The sequence below is a fragment of the Oncorhynchus gorbuscha genome, linkage group LG07 (assembly GCF_021184085.1).
Source record: "Oncorhynchus gorbuscha isolate QuinsamMale2020 ecotype Even-year linkage group LG07, OgorEven_v1.0, whole genome shotgun sequence".
Lineage (NCBI taxonomy): Eukaryota > Metazoa > Chordata > Actinopteri > Salmoniformes > Salmonidae > Oncorhynchus > Oncorhynchus gorbuscha.
In genome coordinates this window covers 49,774,693-49,800,032 of record NC_060179.1, presented here as the reverse complement: position 1 = coordinate 49,800,032, position 25,340 = coordinate 49,774,693, and the positions used below count along the sequence as shown (strand labels likewise).

The 25,340-nt window shown below is 45.3% G+C and overlaps 2 protein-coding genes across 12 annotated transcripts in view; one reads left to right on the top strand and one right to left on the bottom strand.

Moving 5' to 3' along the window:
- LOC124039245 (SRC kinase signaling inhibitor 1-like) overlaps positions 1 to 16,377 on the top strand; it is a 57,210-nt gene extending 40,833 nt beyond the window's left edge. For 2 of the 7 annotated variants that reach the window (XM_046355154.1, XM_046355161.1), the window contains 15 exons: positions 1,128 to 1,257; positions 1,571 to 1,742; positions 4,886 to 5,844; positions 5,967 to 6,056; positions 6,909 to 6,949; positions 8,137 to 8,160; positions 9,384 to 9,544; positions 9,942 to 10,117; positions 10,294 to 10,424; positions 12,519 to 12,666; positions 12,932 to 13,256; positions 13,489 to 13,816; positions 13,905 to 14,041; positions 14,206 to 14,361; positions 15,550 to 16,377. In XM_046355154.1, coding sequence (XP_046211110.1) covers positions 1,128 to 1,257; positions 1,571 to 1,742; positions 4,886 to 5,844; positions 5,967 to 6,056; positions 6,909 to 6,949; positions 8,137 to 8,160; positions 9,384 to 9,544; positions 9,942 to 10,117; positions 10,294 to 10,424; positions 12,519 to 12,666; positions 12,932 to 13,256; positions 13,489 to 13,816; positions 13,905 to 14,041; positions 14,206 to 14,361; positions 15,550 to 15,708 — 3,137 coding nt within the window. In that variant the 3' untranslated portion in view covers positions 15,709 to 16,377. Of the gene's footprint in view, positions 1 to 1,127; positions 1,258 to 1,570; positions 1,743 to 4,885; positions 5,845 to 5,966; positions 6,057 to 6,908; positions 6,950 to 8,136; positions 8,161 to 9,383; positions 9,545 to 9,941; positions 10,118 to 10,293; positions 10,425 to 12,518; positions 12,667 to 12,931; positions 13,257 to 13,488; positions 13,817 to 13,904; positions 14,042 to 14,205; positions 14,362 to 15,288 lie in introns of all 7 variants that reach the window. The other 5 variants (XM_046355159.1, XM_046355157.1, XM_046355156.1 and 2 more) reach the window with 5 other exon arrangements.
- A 7,590-nt stretch (positions 16,378 to 23,967) lies between these two features.
- LOC124039964 (formin-like protein 1) overlaps positions 23,968 to 25,340 on the bottom strand; it is a 68,790-nt gene continuing 67,417 nt past the window's right edge. For all 5 annotated transcript variants that reach the window (XM_046356559.1, XM_046356560.1, XM_046356562.1 and 2 more), the window contains one exon: positions 23,968 to 25,338. In XM_046356559.1, the coding sequence (XP_046212515.1) occupies positions 25,238 to 25,338 (101 nt within the window). In that variant the 3' untranslated portion in view covers positions 23,968 to 25,237. The remainder of the gene's footprint in view (positions 25,339 to 25,340) is intronic.

Here is a 25,340-nt window from a genome sequence, read left to right as displayed (position 1 = left end):
ATTGGTGGAGTGCTGCAGAGATGGATGTCTTTCTGGAAGGTTCTCCCATCTTCACAGAGGAACTGTGGACCTTTGTCAGAGTGACCATCGGGTCTCCCTGACCAAGGCCCTTCTTCTTCGATTGATCAGTTTGGCCAGCTCTAGGAAGAGTCTTGGTGGTTCCAAACTTCTTCCATGTAAGAATGATGGAGGCCACTGTGTTCTTGGGAACCTTCAATTACTGCAGACATTTTTCTGTTCCTTGACACAATTCTGTCTCGGAGCTCTACGGACAATACCTTTGACCTCATGGCTTGGTTTTTGCTCTGGCATGCACTGTCAACTGTCGGACCTTATATGAACCGGCGTGTGCCTTTCCAAATCATGTCCAATCAATTGAATTTACCACAAGTGGACTCCAATCAAGTTGTAGAAACATCTTAAGGACGATCAATGGAAACAGGATGTACCCCGAGCTCCATATTTTGTCTCATAGCAAAGGGTCTGAATACTTACCTGTATGTAAATAGGGTATATCTGTTCCTTGCTAACATTTCTAAAAACCTGTTTTCTCTTTGTCATTATGGAGTATTGTGTGTGGATCGATGGCGAAAATATTAATTTAATCCATTTTAGAATGAGCTGTAATGTAACGAAATGTGGAAAAAGTTTGTGATTGTTTTCTGCATATGTATGTTTTTTTTCTACAGATGTGCATGTCCAAAGAGTTCTGTTTTCATGTCATCCAACAAATGTAAACGCCTGGAGTTTGGTAAACGGCATTGGCACTTGGATTGAAAAGGGTGCTATGGTCAGATGACTGGAAAATACACAGTAGCTCTTTGGCCGGGCAAGTGCCACGGGTTTTGCTTCGAACGAAAGATGCATATGCAGAAAAGAACCAGCTGTGACAAATTCCTACTCTAAAATATGGTGGTGGATCTTTGATGTTATTGGGTTATTTTGCTGCCACTGGTCCTGGGGCCCTTGTTACGGTCAACGGTATCATGAACTTTACCAAGGACATCTTAGCCAAAAATGTTGGACCTGACTGTACAGCATGTGCATGTGTTTGTTGAGTCACTACAGTCAAATGACACTCCCCTCCCCTCTCCTCTCCTCCTGACTCCCTTCATCCTCTCCCTTAGGCATTCTCTTCCTCCAGCTGGGGGAGGAGACGAGGAGGGTGCACCTGACCCACGAGCTGACCAGCCTGGAGACCCTGAGGGCCCTCATCGTCCACATGTTCCCCCAGAGGCTCACCATGGCAATGCTCAGGTGGCTTTATCACACTCTACTGGAATGCCTAGCTATAGAGGCCACATAACACTGTCATAACAATTTACTTTACAAACAAAAAAAACTCTTTCTAAGCTAATATCAGATTCGGAACTAGAAGCACAAGCATTTCGCTACACTCACATTAACATCTGCTAACCATGTGTATGTGACAAATAAAATTTGATTTGATTTGATTCATTAGCTGATAAGATGCAGATGATCCATGTGAATAAAATAAAAAACGAAATGTAATTGTGAAAGAAAGGTAATGCGGAGGTCAAATGCTCAGGTGTCCATTGCCCATGTTCAGGTGCCCCAGCACGGCCCTGCTCATCAAGGATGAGGCCCGCAACGTCTTCTATGAGCTGGAGGACCCACGAGACGTCCAGGACCGCTGTGTCATCAAGATCTACTGCAAGGAGCCTGTCTACGGCAGCTACCCCAGTCACCACAACCCACACCTGGCCAACGGAGACCTCCGGGTGAGAGTAGAATGGGGGTGTTTGTGTTTGTCTGTCAGTCAGTCTCTCTGTCTCTCTGTCCTATCCGTCTGTATGTGGCGGGCGTTGCTCGCCGTCAGGAGCGGTGGTCACTAAAGCAGAATTGAGTACAAATACTGAGCCAAGTACTCCTTCGCACTAAATACCATTATATTTGTAGTTACTCATGCTGTTCTGACATTGATAGGATGTTGTTTACAAATGGGAAAAAAGGATCGTCATTATGTAACCTACTGGAGCACAAATGAAACTCAGCCAGTCTCTATTAAATGAGTCCGCATGAACAAGCAATATGCTAGTACAATAGTAGCACTGTTGCTGTTTTTGAATCCATGCCAACCTGTTTCCCTCCAAGGCAAAAAAAAGTCTGTTTGCTGACTGATAATGTTGTATAATGTTGTACATACACAGCTGTTCTCAAACTGTGGGTCGGCTGGAGACACGGCTCTGTGTATTTAATGGGACACTACAAAGTGCGATTTGAGAACGGCAAGTTCCTCAGTGTCCACACCATGATCCAAACACAGTCGGGAAGAGGGCTAGACAACGCCTCTTCAATCTCAGGAGGTTAAAAAGATGTGTCATGTGCCATCAGATCCTCAGAAAGTTCTACAGCTGCACCGTTGAGAGCATCTTGACTGGCTGCATCACCGCCTGGTGCGGCAACTGCTCGGCATCCGATCTCAAGTCGCTACACAGGGTGGTGAGTACGACCCAGTACATCACTGGGGCTGAACTCCCCGCCATCCAGGACCTCACAGTACCAGGCGGAGCACCAAGTCTGTGACCAAAAGGCACCTGAACAGCTTCTACTAAGACTGCTGAACAGTTCATTAAATGGATACCCGGACAATTGACTTTGAGCCCCTTTACAGTTTCTTTATCTTATTTGTTTTGCGCTGACTCCCTTGCACTGGCTCTATGCACACTCACTAGACTCTACCCACACAACCAGCTTGAACCACTGCACATTGACTAGGTACTGGTGCTCCTTGTAAATTGCCTCGTCATTGTTTATATTGTCTCACTGTTTCCTTTTTTACTTGGCAAAAGTACTATTATTTGTCTTACTTTTTAACTGCACTGTTGGGAATGGAATTATTAAGTAAGCATTTCAGTGTAAAGTTTACACCTGTTGTATTCGGTGCACGTGACCAATAACATTGGATTTGCTTTAGGTTTTGGTGGACGACAACCCAAATACAGTACATTGGGAAACGTTGGCATACACAGTATAGAACTGGCTTTGTGTCACTCTGGACAGAGAGGAAAAGAAGGAGAAAATAAGACGATAGAAAGTGAGAATATGAGAGGGGGGAAGAGAGGGGAGAGAAAGAGAGCGATTTTCCCACTTCTGCCACTTCCACTCACGTCAATCAACCACCCTAGGGGGCCCGTGTGCATGTGCATCTGTGTAGTGTGTGTGTTTGTGTCTGTGTGTCTGTGTTTGTGTGTCTGTTTGTGTGTCTGTCTGTCTGTCTGTCTCTGTGTGTGTGTGTGTGTGTGTGTGTGTGTGTGTGTGTGTGTGTGTGTGTGTGTGTGTGTGCGTGCGTGCGTGCGTGCGTGCGTGCGTGCGTGCGTGTGTGTGTGTGTGTGTGTGTGTGTGAATTGCAGCTGCCCTGTGTGTTTTGGAGGTCAACTATCCCATCTCCCCCGAGCTTTACATTGCAACCACCCTAACGCACAATACAGCTCACCACAACTCAGCCCCGAATTTTCCCTCCACTCAGCTCTGAATTCTCCCTTGCGTTTCATGGCTTTATCAAGCGACTTGGTTTACCTTGGGTTTTATGCGCTGGATGATAGGAGGAATCTGAGAGATAGGAGCTGAGGTACAGAGGTGAGTAAAGGGGACATTAGACAGCCGAGCAGAGATTACTATGTGATTGCAGACCGTAAACCATGACTGGGACCACCGAGTAGCACTGCACTGAGACAGGGAGGATGGAAGGACGGACAAATGGATGGACGACATGGCTTAGTGGAGATTGACTGGCATGTTGGTTATGAGGTGACAGGCTAGAGTAGTGGGAGACACAGCGACAGTGTGATCTGCTGTGATCTATGACGGACATTCTGTATGACAGTGGGGGCTTGGGGATCTAGTGTGAGATGTGGTGGTGGTCAGCCCCTGCCTAGTCGTTCACGTCGAGTGGGATTATTTTCCTGTAGATATAGAGGCAGTTGCTAAGATACAGGACGGAGATGGTAGAGATGAAGGCGCTCCAGTCATTACTCCAGTGTGTGTGTAGAATTCATTGGGGGGTTGTATTGTCAGGGAGGTTATTAAACAGCATGTATATACACTCACTCACCAGTTTATTAGGTATACCCATCTAGTACCAAGTCAGACACCCCTTTGCCTCCAGAACAGCCTTAATTCTTCGGGAATGGAACCGTTTCTCAAGTGGTATCAAGTTACCTAATGTGTGCCATGAAAACATTTCCCACACCAATACACAACAGCCTGTACCATTGACATCAGGCATAATGGGGCCATGGACTCATACTGCTTACGCCAAATCCTGACTCTGCCGTGACGCAACAGGAACCGGGATTCATCGGATCAGGCAATGTTTTTCCACTCCTCAATTGTCCAGTGTTGGTGCCCACTGGAGACACTTCTTCTTGTTTTTAGCTGATAGTAGTGGAACCTGGTGTGATTGTCTACTGCAATTGCCCATCCATGACAAGGACTGACAAGTTGGGCGTTCTGAGATGCATTTCTGCACACCACTGTTGTACTGCATCGTTATTTGCCTGTTTGTGGCCCGCCTGCTAGCTTGCACGATTCTTGCCGTTCTCCCTCGAGCCCTCCTCAATGAGCCGTTTTCGCCCACAGGACTGCTGCTGACTGGATGTTTTTTGTTTGTCACGTCATTCTCGATAAACCCGAGACAATGCCATGCATGAAAAGCCCAGGAGGCCGGTCTTTGATGTGCAATCTTTAAATCACCTGTAATATCGTGTAGTATCTGCTCTATTGTACTCTATTCTCTTGTACCTTAACCTGTTCTATTCTACATCACTCTGTTCTGCTTCTGCTCTAACCTCTTATTTTACACTCTATTCTATCGTGAATGTTGCTGTTTATTTCTATCCTTCCTCTCTTCTTCTGGTGACAGAGGGATATGGTGTACACGCCCCAGCAGGATTCCCCGCCCAACCGTCGCCTCAGCAACGCCCCTGCCTCCTCCGCCTCTGCCCCCTCCGGCTCGCCGTCCCGCATCCGTCTCCTCTACAGTGGGGGCCGCCCATCCTCTTACGCTGGGCAACCTCACCCCCAGCATCATCCCCAAACCCACTCCCTCCCCCACCCCCACCACTCCTCGCCAGGTGGCCAGAGTGCGGCCCACCACCAGCATCACCCCCAGCAGGTCCACCACCAGCCCCAGCTACAGCACCACGCCCAGGCAGGTTTCTCCCCCAGTGCCATCCTGGAGCGTAGGGATGTTAAGCCCGATGAGGAGGTCCACGGCACTGGCTCCAGGAGCATAGTGCTCCTGCGGGGCGATGCAGGGGGGATCTATGCCGACCCCTATTCCCTGGGCCAGGAAGGAGGCCGCCTCAGTCTGGCGGGCCCCCACTCATCTCTACCCCCAAGAGGGGACGCCTACGGCTCTCTCTACCGGCGCGGAGGAGGCGGAGGGGCCGGAGGAGGGCTGGGACCAGGCTCCGTGCGCTCCCTCACTTCCTACTCGGCGGCGGCTCTGCAAGGAGAGCTGATGGACAGTGGTGTCCTCTACAGGCCTGGAGGCCCACTGTATAATGATGCAGCCTACGCCGCGTCCATGTTGGCCATGGGCTTCCGGGTGCCACCCCCCTCGGCTCCGCAGAAAATCCCCGACATGAAGGACTCGTATTCAGGCACCATGCCCGGCCGGAGCTCCCCTGCGAGGCAGACCCTGCGGAGGGACTCTGTATCCTCCTCCGTGTTCGGGGAGAGTCCCAAAGCTAGGGGTCAGGGGTCAGGGTTGGGGTCTGATCAACTGTGCTTAATGGCTGGACCTGGAGGGGAGAGCGGTGGTTTCAGTTCAGCACCAGGTTTCAGTTCACCTCTACCAGGCAATGAGACAGAGACCAGGTAAGAGTGCCAGTGTGTGTGTATCTGGTGTGTGTGGTGTGTGCATGTACGTTTTATGTGTCTGTGATGGGTATTTTGTGTGTATCTAAACTGACTCATACCCTATGTTTGTCATCGCAAAGGGGGCGCATGGAGGCCATGGAGAAACAGATAGCCAGTCTGACTGGTCTACTGCAGACTGTTCTGACCAGGGGACCAGAGGCCGAGAGCCCGTGAGACACACACGCAAGCATGCACACATGAACACACACAGGCGCACATGTAACGGTGGGGGACAGTGGAGGAAGCTAAACTGTTAGCAGCACACTGACGTCCGTTTCACGGGTGCCGTGACCTGGATTGGCCGTTGGGCTCAGCTCAACGGCCGGGTCTCGCTTGCTGCCTAGCGAGTTTAGAAGGGGTGAGTGTAACGCAGTTAAGAACGTTCCCGTAAGCTCACTCCACAGCTAGATGGAATGTCCCCGATGGAGGTATCAAATTAGATCGTTTTCAACCGCTCAAACGGTTGGTGCGTTGGCAAGGAGGACTGTCGTGCGTTGCGAAGCAGAGGATCAATGTTTAAAGCCCGGTATGGGGACACAGACAGTGGAGGAAGATATACTGTTAGCATCACACTGACGTCCATTGCACACGCACACACACACACACACACACACACACACACACACACACACACACACACACACACACACACACACACACACACACACACACACACACACACACACACACACACACACACACACACACACACACACACACACACACACGCACACACGCACACACGCACACACACACTCAGTACATACAGTACATACAGTACACACACACACACACACACTCAGTGCATACAGTACATACAACACACACACACACACACACACACACACACACACACACACACACACACACACACACACACACACACACACACACACACACACACACACACACACACACACACACACACACACACACACACACACACACACACACACACACAGTACATACCGTACATACAGTACACACGGAGTGGGGACCTAAAGTTATTTTGTCTTTCGCAGAGACAAGATTGAGATGGCCAATGACTGCTCTGAGACAGACAGTAAGTATCAATCAGGGATACCTGAAAACAAATATACATTGACTTTTCACTTTGTCCCATTGACTTGGCAATATAAAGAGTAAGGGTTAGGGTTGCAGAGCATTGCAGTATAAAGAGTAAGGTTTAGGGTTGCAGAGCATTGCAATATAAAGAATAAGGGTTGGGGTTTCAGAGCATTGCAATATAAAGAGTAAGGGTTAGGGTTGCAGAGCATTGTAGTATAAAGAGTAAGGGTTAGGGTTGCAGAGCATTGCAATATAAAGAGTAAGGGTTAGGGTTGCAGAGCATTGTAGTATAAAGAGTAAGGGTTAGGGTTGCAGAGCATTGCAGTATAAAGAGTAAGGGTTAGGGTTGCAGATCATTACAGTATAAAGAGTAAGGGTTAGGGTTGCAGAGCATTGCTATATAAAGAGTAAGGGTTAGGGTTGCAGAGCATTGCAATATAAAGAGTAAGGGTTAGGGTTGCAGAGCATTGTAGTATAAAGAGTAAGGGTTAGGGTTGCAGAGCATTGCAATATAAAGAGTAAGGGTTAGGGTTGCAGAGCATTGTAGTATAAAGAGTAAGGGTTAGGGTTGCAGAGCATTGCAGTATAATGAGTAAGGGTTAGGGTTGCAGAGCATTGTAGTATAAGGGTTAGGGTTGCAGAGCATTGCAGTATAAAGAGTAAGGGTTAGGGTTGCAGAGCATTACAGTATAAAGAGTAAGGGTTAGGGTTGCAGAGCATTGCAATATAAAGTGTAAGGGTTAGGGTTGCAGAGCATTGCAATATAAAGAGTAAGGGTTAGGGTTGCAGAGCATTGTAGTATAAAGAGTAAGGGTTAGGGTTGCAGAGCATTGCAATATAAAGAGTAAGGGTTAGGGTTGCAGAGCATTGTAGTATAAAGAGTAAGGGTTAGGGTTGCAGAGCATTGTAGTATAAAGAGTAAGGGTTAGGGTTGCAGAGCATTGTAGTATAAAGAGTAAGGGTTAGGGTTGCAGAGCATTGCAGTATAAAGAGTAAGGGTTAGGGTTGCAGAGCATTGCATTATAAATAACATGATCCATTGCGTAGAATTGTAAATGTTCTGTAACTGAGCTGCTTACCGTATGTGTATTGCTCACGTGTGACCAATGTGCACAAAGAACCATCAAGTGTGTGTTTGCTTATGCTAGTAATGGGTGCCATGCTTCTTGTGCCTTATTTTAGCTGGACGGTTAAAAAACAAGAAAGGTATCATCTTGTCCGAAGTCGTCATCCTCTTTCCCCTGTGTGTCTCAATGACAGACTGCTTCCCTTATAGTTGGTGTCTCTCGTTTGATGCACTTTTGAGTTTTTGTGAGGATTCTGTTTTTGATTCTCTTGTTCTTTTTGTCTGCGTTCAGTGTCTGGATTCAGGACTGGGCTCAGAATAATGTTTCCCAATCCCTACTGTTCGTGCTGGAATGTTATTTCGCTGATCTTGTTATCATCGGTAATGGTATGGTTAGGTTACTTTGTGTGCATATTTGGTTCTTTGGGTAGATCAAGATGTATTTCTACTCCTGATTACCGTTCACACAGATCTACAAAGACAATGGTTAATTGCAGGAAGTCGTCTGTGTGAAAGGGGATTTTGTGCTGTCAGATGAAAATAGGCCATTCACCTCTCTATCTACGCCCATTCCAGACAGGTGTTAGAAGGTCAGCTATTAGTTAGACAATGAACCTAGAAATACACAGTAACTGTCACATGCCCTCCCCCTAAAACAAGGTGTTCTTCTACAAGGAATTGTGCCAAGCTCCAATTTCTCTGTCTCCCAGTAGAGGTTAGAAATCTTCCAGGAAGTCAGTTGAACAGTACACTGCAGCACGTCTGCTCCTCCGTTGAAATTGTAACGTGCTTTACGACCTTGTGTTTTAACCATCTCCTCTGAAAGAATAGTTCGCCTAAATTACAAAAACCCATTTTACGTTTCTTTGCCGGGAAAGTTATCAATGCTAAATGGACTATTTTCAAAGCAATTCAATTATTTTCCGTGTCAAGCAACAAAGTGATTTTTTTTTAGTTCGGCTGAACTCTAAGTATGTGAGTGACTTAGTATTACCAAATCAGTCCCTTTATTTTGTTATGCATGAGAAAATGTGCCTGAGAAATTGCCATATAGCAAAGCTATTTGTTCATTGTCATTTCAATGGACCATTGTGTCATTTCCAACCCCAAGCATCAAAGACTTGCTCGCTCGGGCTTGTTGTCGATGCTCTGTTGTTGCCCCTGGAATTTAAATGTATGTAAAGAAATACAGCTTCGGATATGGCTCTGTGTGTCCTAAAAACCTTCCCCATTCTGTCAATCACCATTACACCTGTGAATAATCCTGTAGTCCCTCCCCACTTTACGATGGATGATATAATTGGCTACAGTGACAGTAGAATGCACCGTCATGAGACCCTAATCCCACTTTCTGATTGGCCAGCCCTGACACCGTCGGCTCCATTGGCCCTGATGCCGCCACCACTCATAGGGTCCTCCCAGCCACTGACGGTGTCGCGGCTGCAGATGCAGATCCACCTGCATGGCCTGCAGCAGAACACCAGCGAGCTGCGCAAACAACTGTCCCAGCTGCGCAACATCCAGGTGAGCACCAGAGAACAGTGTGGCCGCGTACACACACACACACACACACACACACACACACACACACACACACACACACACACACACACACACACACACACACACACACACACACACACACACACACACACACACACACACACACACACACACACACACACACACACACATTTCTCAAGGCAATGTTTGTTTTTACATGTGTTTATGTATCAATCACTTCTCTTGTATTACTGCTCTTTAGTAAGCTTTACGTATCGGCCTCAAGGCCTTCGTCAGAGCTTTGTGTGCGCAGACTGGACTTTGTGCTTGTTTTGACTTAGGCTTGTTTGATGTATTGTCTAAGTGCGTGTATGTCCCAACGACATGTATTTGGGTCTGTCGACGTCTCCCCTCCCAGTTGGAGAACCAGGACTCAGTACAGTCCCTGCTGAGGCAGACCGAGTCGGAGCTGAGCCTTATGATGCTGGACGCCATGCGAACCCAGGAGGACCCTTTGCAGAGGCAGCGCCTCCTAGTAGAGGAGGAGAGACTCAAGTACCTCAACCAGGAAGAGCTGCTCATCCAGCAACTGCAGTGAGTTTAGCCTTTAATTCAGGGTCTCTAACTCAAGATAGGGTCAGTGTGAATGAAGAAATAGTGCAAACTGCTCAGATAGAAAAAAAGATGAAGGTGTGTTTGAGCTGGAACTGTGCAGTGCCTGCATACTTGTTGGTCATGCTATACTGATGTCATTTTTTTGGTGCCCACAGTGATCTGGAGAAGTCAGTGGAGGAACTGCAGAGGAACTCGTCAGTCAACCACGGCCTGGTGACTGAGCAGGAAGTGGAGCAGAAGAGTATGGAGCTAAGGTCTTTGGGAGAGACCCTCACAGAGCTCAAGCGTAAGCATACAGTACCAGTCAAAGAATTAGATACATACTGATTCCAATGCTTTATATTCATATACAGTACCAGTTTGGACACGTTCTCATTCCAGGGTTTTTCTTTATTTTTACTATTTTCTACACTGTAGAATAATAGTGAAGACATCAAAACTATGAAATAAAACATATGGAATCATGTAGTAACCACAAAGGTTTTAAACAAATAAAAACATATTTTGTATTTGAGATTCTTCAAAGTAGCCACCCTTTGCATTGATGACAGCTTTGCACACTCTTGGCATTCTCTCAACCAGGTTCATGAGGTAGTCACCTGGAATGCATTTTAATTAAAAGGAGTGACTTCTTAAAAGTTAATTTGTGAAATTAAGCAATCAGTTGTGTTGTGACAGGGTAGGGGGGGTATACAGAAGATAGCACTATTTGGTTAAAGACCAAGTCCATATTATGGCAAGGACAGCTCAAATAAGCAAAGAGAAACAACAGTCCATCATTACTTCAACACTTGAAGGTCAGTCAATCTGGAACATGTCAAGAACTTTGAAAGTTTCTTCAAGTGCAGTCGCAAAAACCATCAAGAGCTATGATGAGAATAGCTCTCACGAGGCCCGCCACAAAAAAGGTAGACCCAGAGTTAATTAGAGTTACCAGCCTCAGAAATTGCAGCCCAAATAAATGCTTCGCAGAGTTCAAGTAACAGACACATCTCAACATGAACTGTTCAGAGGAGACTTGAATCAGGCCTTCATGGTTAAATTGCTGCAAAGAAACCACTACAAAAGGACACCAATAAGAAGAGACTTGCTTGGGCCAAGAAACATGAGCAATGGACATTTGATCGGTGGAAATATGTCCTTTGGTCTGAGGCCAAATGTGAGATTTTTGGTTCCAAACGCCGTGTCTTTATGAGACGCAGAGTAGGTGAACGGATGATCTCCACGTGTGTGGTTCCCACCGTGAAGCATGAAGGAGGAGGTGTGACGGTGACACTATCTGTGATTTATTTAGAATTCAAGGCACACTTAACCAGCATGGCTACCACAGCATTCTGCAGCGATACGCCATCCCATCTGGTTTGCACTTAGCAGGACTATCATTGGTTTTTCAACAGGACAATGACCCAACACGTCCGGGCTATTTGACCAAAAAGGATAGTGATGGAGTGCTGCATCAGATGACCTGGCCTCCACAATCATCCGACCTCAACATAATTGAGATGGTATAGGATGAGTTGGAATGCAGAGTGAAGAAAAAGCAGACAACAAGTGCTCAGCATATGTGGGAACTCCTTCAAGACTGTTGGAAAAGCATTCCTCACCAAGCTGGTTGTTAGAATGCCAAGATTGTGCAAAGCTGTCATCAAGGCAAAGGGTGGCTACTTTGAAGAACCTCAAATATAAATTCTGTTTTGATTTGTTTAGCACTTTTTTGGTTGCTACGTGATTCCCGTATGTGTTATTTCATAGGTTTGATGTCTTCACTATTATTCTACAATGTAGAAAATAGTGAAAATAAAGAAAAACCCTTGAATGAGTAGGTGTGTCAAAACTTTTGTCTGGTACTGTAGTATATGTACTGTAGTATATGTACTGTAGTATATGTGGGATAACGATACAGGAAGATGCAACATTGAGGCAATTAGCTGTGTGAAAGCCTCCTACGTTTGGATGGAATAAAATTGACCCCTCGTGTAATTACCTTTCTAGATAATTGCAATCTGTCACATCGTGTCATTGGTGTCAGGGATTAGGCAGGTGAACGTCCATAATAGGAGTGTCTGATTAAGAAAGATGTGCTCGCACATGCAGATGTTCACGTGTAGCATCATAGCTAAAAACCAAACAGTTAGAACGAGATGCTTGTTTAACAACTGATTTTTGTTGTGCATCCTAAATGACCCCACAGGGGGCAGAGAGTACAGCAAGCCCCGGCAGAGAGCATGACAGGAGACACAAAGATGCTGCATGACTGTTTTACAAACAAGCTTGGATATATCCTCCTTCCCTCTCTCCTTCCCTCACTCCTTCCCTCTCCCGTTGATTTAATTACACCTATTTCTCCCTCCCTCCCCTCCCCTCCCCTCCCTCCCTCCAGATCAGTTCCCCAGTCTGCAGAGTAAGATGCGAGTGGTGTTGAGGGTGGAAGTGGAGGCTGTGAAGTTCCTGAAGGAGGAGCCACACAGACTGGACGCACTGCTGAAACGCTGTAACACCATGACCGACACACTGACCACCCTGCGCAGGTATGGTTTAACACAACACAACCCAATATACGCCATATACACCTCGTTGTTACGTTGTTGTTCAATTGTTATAACCGGTTGTTACGAGGGACCCATTCAACTGGTGACTTGTTTTTCAAGATAAGTAAAAATGATACTCTTTCAATACAACGAGAAAGCAAGTTTTGGAGCAGATACATTTTTTTGTAGTTTTTTTGGACTGATCCTGGAAACCTGGTCACCAGAATAGATGCAATAGGGCCCTGATACTGCTGTGTGTTGTTAGTGTATTGTATGCCACCTGTATGTACAGAAAAGTGACCGAGGGCCTGTGGAAAGGCCAGAATGACATCTCCAGCCAGTCAGCCAAGCGAACGGAGCACACAGGAAAGAGTTTGGACCTCGACATACTGACCAGTCCACCGCTCAGCCTCAATGACCTGGGTGGCAGTGCCAGCCTTGCCAACTGGATGCCCATATCAGGCAGTGACCCAGATGCTTCGGGAACTGAGCAGGACCCCCACCCTACGGCCAGCTACAGAAGCCGGGTCCTGGACGAGCTGCCGAGCCGCCGCGGTGCTGGCAAATCAGTGTCTGCGGAGGTCAGACTGGTACGGAAAACCTCTCCTGTATTTTTACATTCTATACAATCCCCCTCACAATGCTAAATGTACATTTTTACTGGGGAATCGGTACATTTACCAGTGTGACAATTTCCCTGGAAATGTATAGATGTTCTGATTTGACAAATTTTCCCTATCATGTACAGTATATCCGTGTACATTTCTGCAATATATTTCCAATAAACAGTATTTGGGTTGACAAATATATGTGTTTGTATAGGCTGCGGAGCGGGACTGGGAGGAGAAGCGAGCTAGTCTGACCCAGTTTAGTGCCCAGGACATCAACCGTCTGCTGGAGGAGACCCAGGCTGAGCTAATGAAGGCCATCCCAGACCTGGACTTTGCTGCCAGGCAGATCAACAAGCCCGTGGTGCCCCCCAAACCTCACCCCAAACCTCAGTTTACCACCCCCATCACTACCTCCACCACCACCTCCACCACCACCTCCACCACCACTAGCACAAACACCACTACCAGTACTGAGCACCAGCCCAACATGGTGCAGATCACTGCCCAGAAGCTGGAGGGGGGCTCACGTTGCGGATCTGGTGAGACTGAATAAGACATGCACATTATATTATTTGTGTTTTAGTTATGACTGAGCTGCTCAATAAACATATATTATTGTGTGTTTAGCAGAACTGACTGTTACCAGGTATCGCACTGAGAAACCCTCTAAGTCTCCGCCTCCACCCCCTCCTCGCCGCAGCTTCCCATCAGCCCATGGGCTCACCACCAACAGCACTGGAGAAGTGATCGTCACCACCAAGAAGGTACAGTAAGAGAGAGATGGCTGAGCAAGAAATAACTGCAAAGCACAAAAGTATACATGAATGTTTTTGAAGAAACTTTGAGATAGGCTATTTGGATGCATGGATGTTCTAAAGACCTGTCACATACTGTAGACATGTTGCCAACCCTGTTTTGTTTTTGTAAGAAGCTGGAGCCAGAAGACGGAGAGGCTCCGAAGACTCTGGTCAAGCTGAGAAGGACACCGTCTGACACCCCCCGCCCCACCTCCACTCCCCCCGTCATCGCCGCCTCAGCGATTAAAGATGAGGACGACGAAGAGAGGATCATTGCTGAACTAGAGGTAGGCGTCCTTTTTGTTCCCTGATGTAATTTACAGCGTGTTACACTGGTGCTAAATTGTATACCTCGAGTAGCTGCATACAGAATGTATAAGAATGTGACATGCGGTGTGTATTTTGTCCGTTGCAGTCGATGTTTGCTGTGCCTTAGCAATGTGATAACGTTTGTCTCTGCGACCCTTTCCCCACACGACACCACTCACCATCCGCCAAACACCACTTGACAGATATTTCAGCGAACCACTGTCAAAGTGTCCCCTCCCCACTCACTGCCCAGCACGCTACCGAGGCCTACCCCTGCAGCCCGTACCCTTCCTTGCGCTTCAGGCTTCCTGGGAAGAAAGGTAAACCTTAAGCCACCCCCCCCCCAAAATGCCCACTTTTTTTTGCAGTGCCTGCGGCCCTACTGTCTCCTGTCCTCTTCCCCTTGCTTCAGTCACTGCTGTTCCACTGCACTTGTTTCTTAGAGGGCCACTAACCTGCCTGTTGATCCTTCCGTCTCCTCTAATTCTGCCTGATGCAGAAGTTCTCTGGGCTGAAAGCACGACATAGTGCTTATCTTTGTCGGATTCGACTACCAAACATATACTGTCTAATTCCATTCAATCTAATTCCCCTGTCTCACTTCGCTAACGACTACCCCCCCCCCCCTGCTACTTCCACTGACTGCATTCTACATTCCGATCTGCATTCAGTATTCTAACTAAGCTGTGCTCTAATTCTCTAACAAACTAACTGTTACGAGGACTGACAGTCCTACACTTCTGGCGTGCATATTGGAATTACATGTAGACTGCATGGAGTGTGTTAAGGTGGAATAACATATTTCAATTCAAGGTTTGCTGACAGACTAAGGCAAATGTCAGAACTCTCTTACTGCTCGAATGACACATTTATCTCTGTAAAAGGTCTTGTTTTATCGCTCCCAGATCAAAACAAGACACATCGCACTAGGAGGGAAGCTGTCAAAAACAGAGGTGGTACAGCCGCTTTCAGGTTAACAGAATTGATCTGCTGGATTTGGACCAGCTTTCAAAACACAAAACTGGCCAAAACGGATCAGCACCAGTGAGACTGTCTGCTCCCAAAATGGAATCCTTTTTCCTATATTGTGCACTGCTCAGGGCTCGAGCCAAAATGTCATCTCAGATATGACCATAACCTTCCTCGTGCTCATTGTCCTTCCGTAGAATGCAAGCAACTCACCAGGGGGATCCAAGGGACCCCAGTCAACTGTAGCGGCTAGACTGAAGAACCTCCAGCAAGGCAGCCTGGAGAGGCCCAAGACCAGGAAGCAGAGAGAGGACTTCCCCAAGATCCAGGGCCAGCAGCAGGTATTCCACTTCTAGAATGCCCCTCAGGGGAGTAGCCCTCTTCAGAACAGCTCTGGTGGCCTTTGACCTTGACAACTTCCCCGTCTCACAGCTGTCTGGGCAACTAGTGGGTTCTTTCGGGACTATACTGGGATACAATATGTTATCAGTGGGAATGTAAGGTGACGCGAAAAGGATTGGGATCATCGGAAATCACCAATGTTGGTTGTTATATTATTTGACTTTGAGCTGTGGTTGGATCCAAAATGGATTGTGTACTGAACGGGCTCTATTATCCCATTGGCTGGCATTGATGTTTCTGATGAGGGTAAGATCATGGAGGTATTGTACACTTAACAAGCTAAGTGGCACCTAAACTGCACTTCTCGATTATGCCATGGAATAGTTGAACATCTCAATGCCGAACCCCTGACTTTTCACCAAGCAGATGATGATCCTACAGTACCACGGCTGTCTGACTCGGCTTCCTTTATTTGAACCGCTGAATCATTCTGTCTCCAGCTGAGTCATTGAAACCACAGTCCAAAAGTGAGAGGGTCAGGCGATGGAAAAGTCATACTCATTCCAGGGATTTTCTTTATTTGTACTATTTTCTACATGACATAACACATGGAATCGTGTTTTAACCGAAAAAGTATTAAACAAATAAATATTTTATATTTGAGATTCTTCTAAGTGTCCACCCTTTGCATTGATGACAGCTTTGCACACTCTTGGCATTCCTCCAACCAGCTTCATGAGGTAGTCACCTGGAATGCATTTCAATAAACAGGTGTGCCTTGTTAAAAGTTCACTTGTGGAATTTCTTTCCTTCTTAATGTGTTTGAGCCAGTCAGTTGTGTTGTGACAAGGTAGGGGTGGTATATAGAAGACAGCCCTATTTGGTTAAAGACCAAGTCCATATTATGGCAAGAACAGCTCAAATAACCAAAGAGAAACGACAGTCCATCATTACTTTAAGACATGAAGGTCAGTCAATGCTGAACATCTCAAGAACTTTGAAAGTTTCTTCAAGTGCAAAAACCATCAAGAGCTCACGCGGACCGCCACAGGAAAGGAAGACCCAGAGTTACCTTTGCTGCAGAGGATACAGTTCATTAGAGTTATCAGCCTCAGAAATTGCAGCCCAAATAAATGCTTCACAGAGTTCAAGTAACAGACACATCTCAACATCAATCGTGCAGAGGAGACTGCGTGAATCAGGTCTTCATGGTTGAATTGCTGCAAAGAAACCACTACTAAAGGACACCAATAATAAGAAGAGACTTGCTTGGGCCAAGAAACACGAGCAATGGACATTTGATCGGTGGAAATATGTCCTTTGGTCTGAGTCCAAATTTGAGATTTTTGGTTCCAAACGCCGTGTCTTTATGAGACACAGAGTAGGTGAACGGATGATCTCCACATGTGTGGTTCCCACCGTGAAACATGAAGGAGGAGGTGTGATGGTGACACTATCTGTGATTTATTTAGGATTCAAGGCACACTTAACCAGCATGGCTACCACAGCATTCTGCAGCGGTACGCCATCCCATCTGGTTTGCGCTTAGCGGGACTATCATTGGTTTTTCAACAGGACAATGACCCAACACACCTCCAGGCTTTGTAAGAGCTATTTGACCAAGAAGGAGAGTGATGGAGTGTTGCATCAGATGACCTGGCCTCCACAATCACCCAACCTCAACCCAGGTTGAGATGGTTTGGGATGAGTGGGACTGCAGAGTGAAGGTAAAGCAGCCAACAAGTGCTCAGCATATGTGGGAACACATTTAAGACTGTTGGAAAAGCATTCCACCAGGTGAAACTGGTTGAGAGAATGCCAAGTGTGTGTGAAGCAGTCACCAAGGCAAAGGGTGGCTACTTTGAAGAATTTGTCGACCACTTTTTTGGTTACTACATGATTACATATGTGTTATTTCATAGTTTTGATGCCTTCACTTTTATTCTACAGTGTAGAAAATAGTCAAAAATAAAGAAAAACCCTTGAATGAGTAGGTGTGTCCAAACGTTTGACTCTGACTGAAGCCCTCCTCCCTCCTCTCTGAAGCAGCAGTCTTACGTGGTTCAGCAGGCACTCCAACCCAGTAGGCCGATCTGAATGGCCCTATCCCACCTCAGCCCAAACTGTCCCTCTCAAAGGACCTTCTGGCAGCTCTCAAAGTCAGGTAGAGATAACACAGAAAGCCACTCCGTTCCAGCTAGCACCTGTCCTGAGCCAGTCAACCCAATCCTCTCATTACCCTAACGGGGATAATCCACACTCCATTAGCTAACTGAGATAGAGGCCACCTCATTTGAACTCTAAGAAACAGGCCCCATGTGGTGCTCTTTAGGCTTAGGGGGTCTATTCACAGGCTATTCGAGTTGAAAAGACTATCCGTTGGACTGAAAAAGAGCCCCAAAATGTTGCCATGGTTCAACTCGCTTCGGATGGCTGGATTGATGCACTTCTACATTCATCTTGATCAGATCTGAAAGGTTTTTACCTTGTGTGGGGCAAATTAATCTCATCCACCACCAAAGCTGTAACCACATCTATTTTGGTGAAGCACAAGGTTTGCACCAGAACAAAAACCATACTTCACTCTTTGGGGTGAAAGTGAAAGGAGTCAGAAACCACTAAGAATCCGTGTAAAAAAAAACATAAAAGTATCATAAAAGTGCAGAAGATGACCTCCCAGAGAGGTCAGTGCGCTTCACAACAATGCCCATTAGTGAATACAGTAGTTAGCACATGGCTAACATGTTAACCTTTATTTGACAGTGGAGGAATACACACCAAGCATTAGTATTCATGTCTATTTCCAACCTGGTCTCAGAGCATTTCGTATTACTCTGTACATAAATCCGAGAACTCCATTCTTTATGATATGTTGCGATTTCGTACAGGAAATCAAATCAAATCAAATTGGTTGGCTACACATTTTTAGCAGATGTTATTGTGGGTGTAGTGAAATGCTTATTTTCCTAGCTCCAACAGTGCAGTAATATCTAACTATACATGCAAATCTAAAAAGTAAAAAGTTGGCATGTATTTATTTGTGGATGTCCTTCAACCATTTCGTATGATATTTAACAAAATTGCTAAATGTACAATATGTTACGAATTTGCAAAATGTAGGTTATGTTACAAATTCCAATTTGTTGCTGCTAATGTTAGCTAGGTGGCTAGCATTGACGTTAGTTAGCTGGCTAACGTTAGCTAGGGTTAAGAGTTAAAGTTGGGGCTAAGGTTAGGTTAAAGGGTTAGGGTTAGCTAACATGGTAAGTTGTTGTAAAGCTGCTAATTAGTTCAAATGCTAAAGTTGTCCTCGATGAGATTCAAACACACAGCCTTTGGGTTGCTAGACTTTTGCGTTAAACGCTCACCCTTCCACCCCGACCAACCACCCTCCTTTCGTTTTTGCCTTAAATGTCACCCTCTGTCTTATGTAACCATCCTAAATGTAACATATCATACTAATTTAATGGTCCCGAATTTATATTTACTATGTTAAATCTAGCCTATGAGACCAGGCTGCTATTTATGCTGTTTGCTGGAAACCACTCAATTGTGTGAGATTGCGTATGCCTCCAAGTGTACCTTCCTTCCCTATCTCCATTTTGTCATGATGTCAAATATGCCCTCGGAGTCTGCGGATGCTGTTTATTAGGGTCATTACACTGTGCAGATTTTTTTGTGTGTGCAGATTACGCTCATGGCAAGAGTGAGTCCTCTTATGATGCAGATGATGTATTTTATTAAATGTCTGACCTGATGTTTGTAGCATACAGTAAATACAGTAATATATATCTAGGCAATTGGGTCAGTAAAAATGTGGTAAACTGTCTGTGATCAACCAAACAAAGGACCTGTTCAATTTAAACTATATGTTTAACATATGCAAATAATATGAATTAATATACTGTATGTTGGAGTCAGTTGAATATATTGGACATACATGCATCTGTGTGACCTGTATGTACAGTGTGGGTCAAATAAAACCCCATGGGTAGGCTATTTTGTGTACTGTGATGCATCATGTTAGGTTAACTCTTTCAACAATACAGGACTGCTTCAGACATGAACCAATGAGGTCATTTTTGAACCAATAGGATTTAACCAAGACCGTACCATTTTATCCCGAGGGGAAAATGTGCACGAGCTGAAAAATTGTTAACGTCAACAAAAGTGAAGTTTGTGTGTGCACAACATGTGAATGCCTTGGGGTTATCTGATTTTAAAAAGGCTTAGTTGGTATTCTGCTATTTGATAACTTAGCCCAGTGCCTGAGGACATTGTGTGGACATTGTCTCAACACGGTGCTATGGCTGCATTCACTGTTCCAATACCTGTCCAGAAGGAATGACAACAGGCGAAGGCCAGGTGCTGTCCTTTATATCTCTCCTGAATAGGTGGACTTTTTGTTTGGCCCCTGAATGGATGATTTTTTTGGGGGGGGGGGGGGGTGCACCTGTCTGTTCATGTCCGTGTAAAGGATATGTTGTGATACAGGCTCCAAGAGATACACATATACCGGTGTCCCTCAAGTCAAAATTAGAGGACGTGTAGTACGTCTTACCCGGTCGTACAATACCATACGAATTGTACGACCGGGTTAGGTGAAACGGGTTGAGGTTCGAATTAGGGTTTGAGGAAGGGTTAGCGCAAATGCTACAGTTGTCCCCGGGGGCGACTCAAACATGCAGCCTTTGGATTGCTAGTCTGCCACGGAATACACCCACCCATCCTACCCGACCAACCTCCCTACTTCCGTTTCTGTCTAACGTAACTAGGCCATTAGTACAGATCGTATGTCTTGAGAGGGGCTCGGAAATGTGTATAGCATATTCAGATCAAATCAAATGTTATTGGTCGCATACACATATTTAGCAGATATTATTGTGGGTGGCTCTGCGGCTCTGAGGCCAGGCTGCACTGCTTGCCCCTAGTGCTCCTTCCATAATTAATTACAAATGGCTCCTTCCTCTCCCCACATTGAATGAACTGAATGTACATATCTATAACCTCCATGCCCCATGTAGACCAAAGCTAGTGTAGACTTCTACTGCTCTTCATCCCACCCAGTCTATCTCACTTTGAGCAGTGGGCCTCCCAAGGACACACCCCAGCCCCATCTATCATGAGGAGAATAGAGCCAGAACATAGATGACATTGATCTAAATCTACATCAGTGCAACCAGCTCTCTTGGCATCCTTAAAGGCACGCCTCTCCTCTCTTCTCCTCTCCTACCTCCCTTTGTCTATGCTCTTGGCTTAATAGGAAGTCTGCGTCGTTAATCTTAGGCTTTTGTCTTGTTTCTCCCCTTAACCCCTTTGCCCCGTTGAACGGTTGGATGTGTAAACCAATGTGGCAGCGGTGTGGGGGCCCTTAGACATCTAATCGGAGGAGGAAATCTCTTGTTCTCTAAAGGCCAAGGCAATTCATTAGCAGTGGCATCAAATTGAGCTTGATGCTGTGTCCAAATGTGTCAGCGAGAGAGGCTCAGTGCTGGCTTTTCCCTCCTTGAGTTTGTTTGTTTGGGTCTCCAAGGCTCTTATGGAGAAGCCCCTGTAGGTGCAAAGTGATGGGAGGATAATTCATTTCCATTCATTTAGTCTGGGAGGCAGCCCACTGTTTGGACAAAGAAAGCTTCTTAACTGTTTCAGACATGACCAATTCATTGAAAATGTGTGTTGTTTCAGGGGTGAGGATTGTTTGGGTTGATCCTAACAGCCAATAGTAGCTTTGGGTTTTTAGCCCGGATTCTGTCCAAACGAGCCTGCAGCCGAGGGCAAAAGTACAAACAAAAAACATAATTGAGCAATCACAGAGCAAGAAAGTATGCCTAGGGTTAACCAGGGTAAAAGCAGAGTTCAGCCTTCACTTATAAAGATCTGTAGAGTATAGCTCCTCCATTACCTACTCCTTTTCCTATCCTTCTCTCCCTCTCTCCTTCTGAAATCTCAATCTGTATTGCTTCACCCCTCCCTTTCCATTCCTCTCCTCTCCCAACTCCCCTTCCACTCCTATCCACTGTGGAGAAGCTGTGCATTGGGACAGGTAGCCCGTCCTCAAGTCTTGACACCAGTGCAGTACCGATCACAGCATCACTTCCTCAGTTTTGCCTATGCTCTGCTTAGCGACAGCCACATGGCTCAGATCTTGACAGGAGCAGGACGACTGTCGGGCTGATACACCAAACACAGCATACCCCTGTGGCCAGTCAGGGGAAATGCGCTGCACTGGCTGAAACATACAGTAGCACCCCATGTGACCACATAGATGTAAATTAACCAATGACCAAGACCGTAGCTTGACCCTGGTCTGTCTCTATCTGGAAGGCGTCACCAAAGAACAGGGAAAACAAATGTGATCTTAAAACACTTATTAAAACCCTTAAAAAAAATGAGAATGCAACAGAATAAGCTGCAGACTGCAGACATTTCCCAGACACCCTATTGCAGTAGGTTAGGTTAGGAGTTAGATAGAGATCATGTGAGCAATGTTCTCTCTTCTTCCAGGTCCTCTGCTATCATGGTCAGTATGAGTACTGGGATAAACACTGAAGGTAAAATGGTGGACAGCAAGATTCAGCACAAGATCCCTCTTCTGACACCAAATATTGCAAATTGAACACATAACGGTCCTAAAATCCCACAGTAAACACGGGTACTCTATCCATAATGTGAAAGGTTCTGGACTCATTAGCACCGTTTTGTACATTAGCCACCACAATTGTTTTATGTTACCATGCCACTAAATGCAAGTCAGATAATCCCACAGAAGGGTTATGTGCTGTCTGAAACTGCTGGAGGAAAGTGTAAAAATATTGCCATGGAAGCTCTCTGCACAAGTATATACCACTGGCACAAAAAACATACATAACTGGAGATACAACATCACCCTTGGTAAATCCTAGACATTAATACAATGTATTATTCATTTTAAATATAGAAATAAGAGCTAATATGAAAATAAAGACCACGCAATTAACCTCAGAATAATCAAAATCATATCAGAGATATACTGTATTGTGAGAAAATAGTGTACTACCCGATAGTTGTTTGCAGTGATTATATCATGTACATAATTCAATCTTCATCTCTGTTTTATATTATCAAGACTGTATTTTTATACTTGAAAAGAGGATTCATAACCACATTTTAGAAATGTATTCTGTAAATTAATTTGTGTGTGTGTTTTTGTTTTCTATTTGCCATCATTTTGGTTCCTTAGTACTTACTTAGGCCATTGAGCAAATTGTTTGTACCATTTCTTGTCATAGACTAATATGATTCATGGCAGGATACAAAGAACACATGCAGTGACATTTGTGAAAAATTGGAAACCTTTGAGAGGCTTCTTTGGGAAACAATAGAAATCAATGACGAAGGGTTGTGAACTACTTAAAGTAGCACTACACTCAGCTTGCACGGGTAGAGGGAACGAAAGAAAGAGAGAGACCCAGAGCACATTTCCTCATCCCTCTTTACAAGTAGTCACTGGTGACTACCCACAACTGTCTTCCTCTATCCTAATCAAAAGTAAACAATATTGTACGTACAATACGCTTTCTCGATGAATGTGTGGTCGTTTAAAGTAGTCTGTGGGTGTTCAAAATCATGTAAATAGACCGAGAAGATGTTACTTATATGGATTTATGTGGATTTCTTTTTGTTGTTGTTGTTGTTGTTGAGAGAAACGTAATCCAAACAGCATGCACATACTGTACATTCCCGGAATTTGCACGCTGGGTCAACAAAAGGTTCTGTTACTTCTGTCAATACCTCTCCTCTGTGTATAACTGTAAGTGTATCTTAGATTAAACATTGCACAGGATAATAGATTTTGTATCATGTGCAACAGGGTCAGTCAAAACAAAATGTCACTGTCAACGTTGATGTTAAGAAAAAGATCTAAAGACATCGTAGAGCAACTACTCTTCCGTTTATTCTGAGAGTGATTCTCGCTGTGCGTGTGAGATAAGTGTTGTTTATGAGTGCTGAAGAAGAATGACACAGCAATACGGTATGCTAAAGACCAACTAACAGTGCAAATGCTACGCCAATTCTACATACTGAAAGAGCTGTTGCTGCTTTTTGTGAGAAGATGATCAACTATGGTACTTAACAAAGACTGCTGCTTTTGTACCTCTCTGTTGTGTTTTTGTGACAATAAAAGTGAACCTCTTATACAAGAAAGGATTTGATTCAAATTCATTCAGGGTCTGAAATGAACTCCAAACCAATTTCATGTTTCATGACTTCTGGTGTTATAAAGTAGTAGACAATCACAGTATAAAATATTTATTAGTTCAAACCCAAAACAGTGAACCAAAGAGAGGGTTATCCATTCAAATATTTTGAATATAATACAAATCATGTTCTAAGCTTCATTCTGAGCTGTCGTAATCCTACTTGTCCTAGGACAGACAGACAGACAGACAGACAGACAGACAGACAGACAGACAGACAGACAGACAGACAGACAGACAGACAGACAGACAGACAGACAGACAGACAGACAGACAGACAGACAGACAGACAGACAGACACAGACACAGACACAGACAGACAGACAGATCAATATGCCTTTACACCAGATACAGCAGTTATTGGGGTTTGACAATCTGCAGCCATCTGAGTACCACAAATAGAACAAACTATTCACTATGAAAGACAAATGTAGAGTCTTGCTAGCTTTCACTGTTTGTTACTTCAGGTACACTGTCCCAGTGCTGAACCTCCCATACACGGGTCCTAAAGCTCAAATGAGGATTGTAGAGAATGAGGGTTTAAATCATTCCATTGAACTTTAAAGTCCATCCATGGCCAAGCCCTTACTCCACTAACATTATGTAGAAATAGGAAGTGTTTACTTCAGTAAAAGCCTGCGGAGTTATGGTATATGGCCAATATACCACGGCCAAGGTCTGTTCATTGGCACGACGCAACACAAACTGCTAGAACACAGCCCTTAGCCCGTGGTATATTGGCCATATATCACAAACCCCCGAGGTGCCTTATTGATATTAGAAACTGGTTACCAACGTAATCAGAGCAGTGCAAATAAATGTTTTGCCATACCCGTCGTATACGGTCTGATATACCACGCCTTTCAGCCAGCCAGCAGTCAGGGCTCGAATCACCCAGTTTATGATGAGGAATATAGTGTATTTACTGTAGGTGTTTGTTGTGGATCAGAGAGGTATTAGGAGACAGCACCTCACAGTCTAATATTCCTAAAGCTCTACTTAGAGGGTGGAGGTTTGCTGTGGGTAGAACCACAGGTAGAACCAATCACCTGCCATGATGGGCTAAGCCTAGGGGACTTATTTCAAGTTTGTGTGCACTCTATGTCAATGAATTTAAATGAGGGTGATGCTTTGAATAGAGTGTGTGTGTGTGTGTGCGCACAAGTAAGCGTTTGTGTAAGCAAGCATGTGTGTAAGCAAGCGTGTGTGTGTAAGCAAGCGTGTGTGTGTAAGCAAGCGTGTGTGTGTAAGCAAGCGTGTGTGTGTAAGCAAGCGTGTGTGTAAGCAAGCGTGTGTGTGTAGTGTTTCACAGGAAGATGTCGGAGGAGACTTGGAGCTTCTGTCTGGGCTTCCACTTGGCGCTGACTCGGGACCCGTCTGTCCGTCTGTATGGCTGGTTCCTCAGGTCT